Source organism: Triticum urartu, chromosome 2A (assembly GCF_056163025.1).
Source record: "Triticum urartu cultivar PI428250 chromosome 2A, HENAU_Tu73, whole genome shotgun sequence".
NCBI classification, from domain to species: Eukaryota; Viridiplantae; Streptophyta; class Magnoliopsida; order Poales; family Poaceae; genus Triticum; species Triticum urartu.
The window spans coordinates 672,342,444-672,348,443 of NC_141874.1; the positions used below are offsets into that span (position 1 = coordinate 672,342,444).

Below are 6,000 nucleotides of genomic sequence, written 5' to 3' on the forward strand. Positions count from 1 at the left end.
TTTTGAGCTTCGTAGATATTGATTTCTTGATAAATCGGAAACATGCAAAAAAAATTAATAACAACAACAACGGACTATGTGCACTGAGTTAATAGGTAATCCAGGAAAAAATAATAAAATTGTAATAAAAATTATTCAAAAGTGATATTATAATTGTATGACACAATCAAAAATTATAGATACGTTTGAGACGTTTAAACAGGCTTGGATTGAAAGGAGAAACATTTTACTCCTACCATGGTGTGGGCAGGTTGTGGTGTTTTAGACGTGGATGGGGAGGCGACAACCTCGGATAGTGGTCCACATGGTTGGCTCTCTGGCGGGTACCATGATGGAGGTGGTGGCTTTCCCTCATGCTTGCGTGGGCGGCAGGAGGTGAAGCGACGGATGGCTCGGACGCTCTCTGTCTATGGCAGCGTGCCCCAATCAGATCTGAAGTTCTGATCTTGTCATGCTTGTCCTGTAGGCCTTGTGGTGGCACAGGGAGCTACCGAGCGAAAGATTCGCGCTTTGTCGCCGATGACGGCGACACTCGAGGGCGCTGATCTCTTCTTGAAGATGTTGTCATGGTGCTCCTCTCTGTGGTTGGGTTTCAGGTGAAAACCTTTGTCTGTTGTGGACTCAACATCGGTGATTCTTTGCGCCGTTCTCCCTCCCGGGGGCGTTGTAGAGAAGCTTAGGTGTTACGGGGTGTAGCGCGGAGTTGTAAGCAGTCCTTCATGTACTTTTTCCCAGGATCCTCCGTGATCAGGCTATCTTGGGTTCGACATGGTATACGGGCTTCCTCACCATCTTGTATCATTTGGTTGTGTATTTTATTTGGTTGGGCAAAAACTTCTTTCGAGAATATGGTTTCCATTCACATATTATAAAATACCGACTATTTTATCTATACCTCGCTTCACCGCCATCAAAGCTCAATGGAATTCTCTACCATTGGAATGGTCCAGATCCCTTAGTCCCCTACTCCCTTTCATTAGTGTTTGCTCCAATTGATCCATAGATTATCCAATGAATGAATATCTCATTTCTTTAAATATTTAAATTTCAATTAGCAGACACTTTACAAAAGTAGACTAATCCAGGCATAAGCTACTAAGATCACATGACTTAAGGTTTCAAATTTCAATCCATTGGCAGATTAAATTTTCATCTGAATGTAACATATGTCTGCCATTGTCTTATATATATAATTGATTTTCTTTAAAACCTGAAGTGTAGTAGCGCAAATAGCATGTATCTTGTCCCCTCTGTTTGAAAAAAAAACAACAAGAGAAGCATCTGCTGCTTTAAAATAAACCCTTCAAAAGAAATCTGTGAAGGACCATTCTAGAATTATATCTAGATGGAATCGATTCACCTTTCCTTCCACAAAATTTTGAGCTAAGATTTGTAAGTTCACTAATGTAGTACTCCCTCCGTAAACTAATATAAGAGCGTTTAGATTACTATTTTAGTTATCTAAACACTCTTATATTAGTTTACAGAGGGAGTACAATCTACTTTTCCTGTGGGCAATTTCGACCAATTGTTTGCATCTATGTAAGGTCGAAACCATTCCAGATGATGGTTGGCTACATCATGACAACACTCTGCATTTCTCTCCACTCCTCTCAACCAACAGAAAGAGTCGTTTTCGGTGCACTGTCCACATAATGAAATTTTTACTGTATATATCTGTATTATAATTTTTTTGTGAAATTATTAGATTTATTATAAAGATTCATCAAAAATACAAAGCACCCCAAACATAATAAAATTACATCGAGATCCATGAACAACCGAACGATCATTGCGGTCGCCAGAACAAGCCGCCGACACATTATACCTAGAAACCTACATTTAAGTTCAAGACTAATCGTCAACGTTGACGTGGTTCCGCGCGCATAGACACAAACATGGGCACACGTGCATAGACGCAGGCACATGCACACACACATACGCACACGCGCGCGCGCACATATGCACATACAAAAGTGACTGAGACGAAAGAAAAAAATCAGGCACCTGTTCATTAGCAAAACCGTTAAAATTCGTAACGCTAGATGGATGAACCCTTTCCACTCCCCCGTTGAAAATAATTCGAAGAATGAGTCCCATCAAAATCATCAAGTCAGTTTCAAAAAAAAAAAATCATCAAGTCTAATTCCGACAAAGAACTGCTCCGACTTCACTACTCGTAATGCTTGCCGTTTGGGCTGCACAACACATTCTCCACATTTAATCCCCAAGACGACGCTCCGCAACACACGCACTTCACCGGATCACCTCCACCATGGCGGCGAGAGTAGATCCGACGATCGAGGTGAAGGTATTCGTGGACAGGGAGAGGAGCAGGGTGATCTTCGCGGAGTCCGGCAAGGAGTTCGTCGACGTGCTGTTGGGCTTCCTCACGCTGCCTCTCGGCACCGTCGGTCGCCTCCTCGGCAAGCAGTCCCAGGTCGGATGCCTCGACGAGATCTACAAGAGCGTGAAGGGGCTCCCCGCCGATTTCTTCAGAACTGAAGCCTGCAAGGCGATGCTGCTCAAGCCCATCAACGCTGCGGCGCAGCAATTTTGCCAACTCAGTGTCAGAGTCGACGGCACCAAGCGCGACGGGAAGAGGCCGGAGAGCTCTGCTGCAGCTACTGCTGGTTCCGACGCCGGGGTTTTTGTCAAAGGCGACGTGAAGTTCATCGTCACCGATGATTTCCTTGTGGCACCGGCATCGACGTCTCTCATGTTGACCCTTTTCGACAGGTTTGACGTGCAGGATCCCTCCAGTCTAGAGCAGAGGACTCTCCACCTTAGTTCAGACAAGGTTTGCATATCTGACCTCTGTTTTTTCAGACGCTTGCAATATACTGTCTTCGCGTACGTGACTTATGTGTGATCTATCTGTTACAGATGATTAGCCTGCTTAAGAGATCATTAACGTCCAAGAACGCTTTAACTGCTCACTACTTCGATTCTGCTATCGCGGCCGATGATTCCGCCATTGATATTCTCACCGAGAACGTGTATCTTGAACGAGGAAATGATGCCGATCCCAGCCTGAACGATGTCAAGATAAAGGTTCTTCAGACGAAGAACAACTCATCGGTGCTGTACGCAGAAGTTGGTGCCAATTTTGTGGACCTTCTTTTTGGCCTACTATGCATACCACTAGGATCCATCATGAAGACATATGGTAAGTGCGCATCAAAAGGATGTGTTGACAATCTGTACGGCAGCATAGATGGCAGTGCTCAGGAATGCATGAGATCAGAATGCCGGATCTCGCTACTGTCCCCAAAGTTGGCACCCTTCTTTGGTTGCAGTACTAGTAAGTTGCTACAAGTTGAAGAACAGGATCCAGGTAAGGAAGCTAACTGCATATATACTGATTATTTTCACCGGGAATTTCGGCATCCTAATCGTCCTCGTCAACATTTCCCAGAAAATGCAAGAACGACAGACAATCCTGGGTGCGATCCAAAGTCACCAAGTGGAGAACGTGACAATGGAGAAGGATATGTGAAGCAGGAGGCTCGGAAATTTATGGTGACCGATGATCTGCAAGTTCTTCCTCTGTCCTTGGCAAGCACTCTGCAGGTTGTCAGTGTAGCCAAGACTCAGCGAAAGGACCTCGTGGAGAAACAAATCGCTCTCACAAAACCCCAGGTTGTGATTCTCTCTCAGTATATACATATTAGGCTACAAATCATAAAACTCTCTCGGACCATAAAACCCCAGGTTCGCTAACTGTGAATGTGTTGCTGAACCTTCAGGTTCTGGAGCTGCTGAAAGCTGCCTTGGTAACTCGCAAAGCTCTCACCTCTGTGTTTCTTCCTCGAGAATAAGAAGCTGCGTCGCCAGAGCTATGGCTACGAGACCTACTCTTGCAGTTCATCAGATGAATAAGAGGAAGAAAAATTCTACGCTTGCCGAAGTCATTTTAGCCCCTTGTTGAACGTGGACCATGAATGTTCTCTTTTGGTAGAGAAACCGTAGACTATGGATGCTCGTATGCTAAATCGTACGCATATCATAAATCCGTTGAACCTTTTTTTAAGGAGTAAGACCTCCGCCTCTGCATCGTCGAGATGCATGCAGCCACTTTATTAATTATTCACACAAAACCTTACAAAAAAAATACAACAGTAAGTCTGAATCCATCGTCTAGACAACATCTGTCGCTACTTCTATCCAATTGATGAAGGGATGCTGATAGTCCAGGCCTAATACAACAGACCTCGCAACCAAACCTAACATCTAAGACCTGAGGCCCCAACCAAGCCACTTGCCGGGTACGGGGCACACACCAGTCCGGCGCGCTCTCGGAGGCCGCCGTCGCCAACTGCCACCACTCCACTTCAGAGCTGTATGGACGCATCATCATTGCCCGGTCTAGCTGCCATCGACGTCACCACGGCGCCCAACGCCACCACCTCCCTACGCGCGAACTGCTGAGCACGTCGCGGTCGCCGCTGGTACACCTCAGCACCATGCCGTCAAGTACCACCAGCCGACACAGCCTGACGTCTTTGGAAGATTTGTCGTGCGTAGCACCTGCCGACTAGGCATGACAAAGCGTAGCACCTGTCGGCCAGGCATGACTTGACATCTCCACTGAAGCTCCGTGCAAGACGAAGCCACTCCACCTCCTACCTCTGACTTCCAGCGCCACTCCACAAACGATGCTCCCAAGAGAGAAACGACACCGAAGTGCCGCTATCGTCCGATCTGGAAAACCAGAACCTAGGGTTTCCCCCGGAGCAACACGAGTGGGTCGACAGTAGTCACACGACGATGTCTTCATCAAGATAACGGCGCAGAATGCTGCCATTGCCTGCCGTCGGCTCGGTTTTCACCGGCAATTCTGTCTCCCAACTCGCAGCCATGACTAGATGACGAATCTTGAGATCCGACCACCCAGCCTTTGGCCGGCCACCTCCGACGGAGAAGATGACCACCATCGCCGGATGCACCGGCCAGATTAGATCTAATCGGAGGTGCCGCCAAGCAGTCCACCAGGTCCTCGATGCCGCCGCCGATCCAAGGCCGGATGACGTGCTGCCGCAGCATAGATCGCCCGCCACGAGGCAGGAATGGCCTCCGCCACCGTCGCCGCAGCCATTGCCGCCACTGCGCTAGATCGGCTGACACCGCCGCAGTCATCGTCGTCGTTGTCGCAACCGTCGCCGCCGCTTCGCTAGATCGGTCGCGCCTCCACGCGCATAGGGGGTCCGCACCACCCCTGAGTCACGGGAGCGAGGAGAACCCCCGCCACCGCCATCGGCCACCGGGCACAGGCCGGTGGCGTCCTCCGGCGACGAAGGGATGGAGGGGGTCGGCCCCGGCGGCGGTGGCTAGGGTTGGAGCACCATCCGTGTCCCTCGAGTGGGGGGAGGGGGCGGGGGTCAGACATGCAACACGGGAGGAGGTTGCAGCGATCTAAATCCGTTGAACCTAGATCTGCAAATTACTACTATTACCAACTAGCCGGTTGGTCTCCTCCCCCAATTTGGCTCTGAAGCCCAGACGGCTTTTCGGTGTCGTCATTAAGAATTTCTAAGGTACAACCTCTAGTATACAAGATTATCATGGGTTTTTGCCTTGGCACGATTGATATTAAACATCTAAACTACGCGATTCACTCCCTTATTCAGAATGTCAAAGGTGCTGATAATATCCGCCAAATTAGCTTTAATTAATGACATGTTTAAACTCACAGAGGAAGCTTTTTCCACCCGGTTTGCCTTGATGGCTCATATAGTCATAAAGCCGCTCGGAAACAGCCGTCATTAAAGGCAGTTTCTCTGCATGATTATCAATAATGAGCTTAACACCATCATCACAAGATATTTCTAGCGAAGAGAAAGATGATGAAGTGTCCAAGTAATTGGAGGTGGAAATTGTAGAAAGCTCTTCATGATTTAAAATTGTGGAGCATTCCTCCATTAACTCTCCCAAAGAATATTATGTTCATCAAGATTGGATCCACCATATATATCTTCAAGTTTGGTCCAAGTCTCATGA

At 47.6% G+C, this 6,000-nt stretch overlaps 1 protein-coding gene across 1 annotated transcript; it reads left to right on the forward strand.

Moving 5' to 3' along the window:
- Positions 1-2,275: 2,275 nt before the first annotated feature.
- Positions 2,276-3,821, forward strand: LOC147986613 (uncharacterized). Its single transcript, XM_087542085.1, has 4 exons — positions 2,276-2,800; positions 2,887-3,337; positions 3,419-3,642; positions 3,750-3,821. The coding sequence occupies exons 1-4, from the start codon at positions 2,276-2,278 to the stop codon at positions 3,819-3,821; spliced, it is 1,272 nt and encodes a 423-aa protein (XP_087398211.1).
- Positions 3,822-6,000: the final 2,179 nt, after the last annotated feature.

Coding starts and splice junctions, on each gene's coding strand:
- LOC147986613 (XM_087542085.1), top strand. CDS start 2,276: ATGGCGGCGAGAGTAGATCCGACGATCGAGGTGAAGGTATTCGTGGAC. Junction 3,338..3,418: donor AGTTGAAGAACAGGATCCAG/GTAAGGAAGCTA, acceptor AACATTTCCCAG/AAAATGCAAGAACGACAGAC. Junction 3,643..3,749: donor TCGCTCTCACAAAACCCCAG/GTTGTGATTCTC, acceptor CTGAACCTTCAG/GTTCTGGAGCTGCTGAAAGC.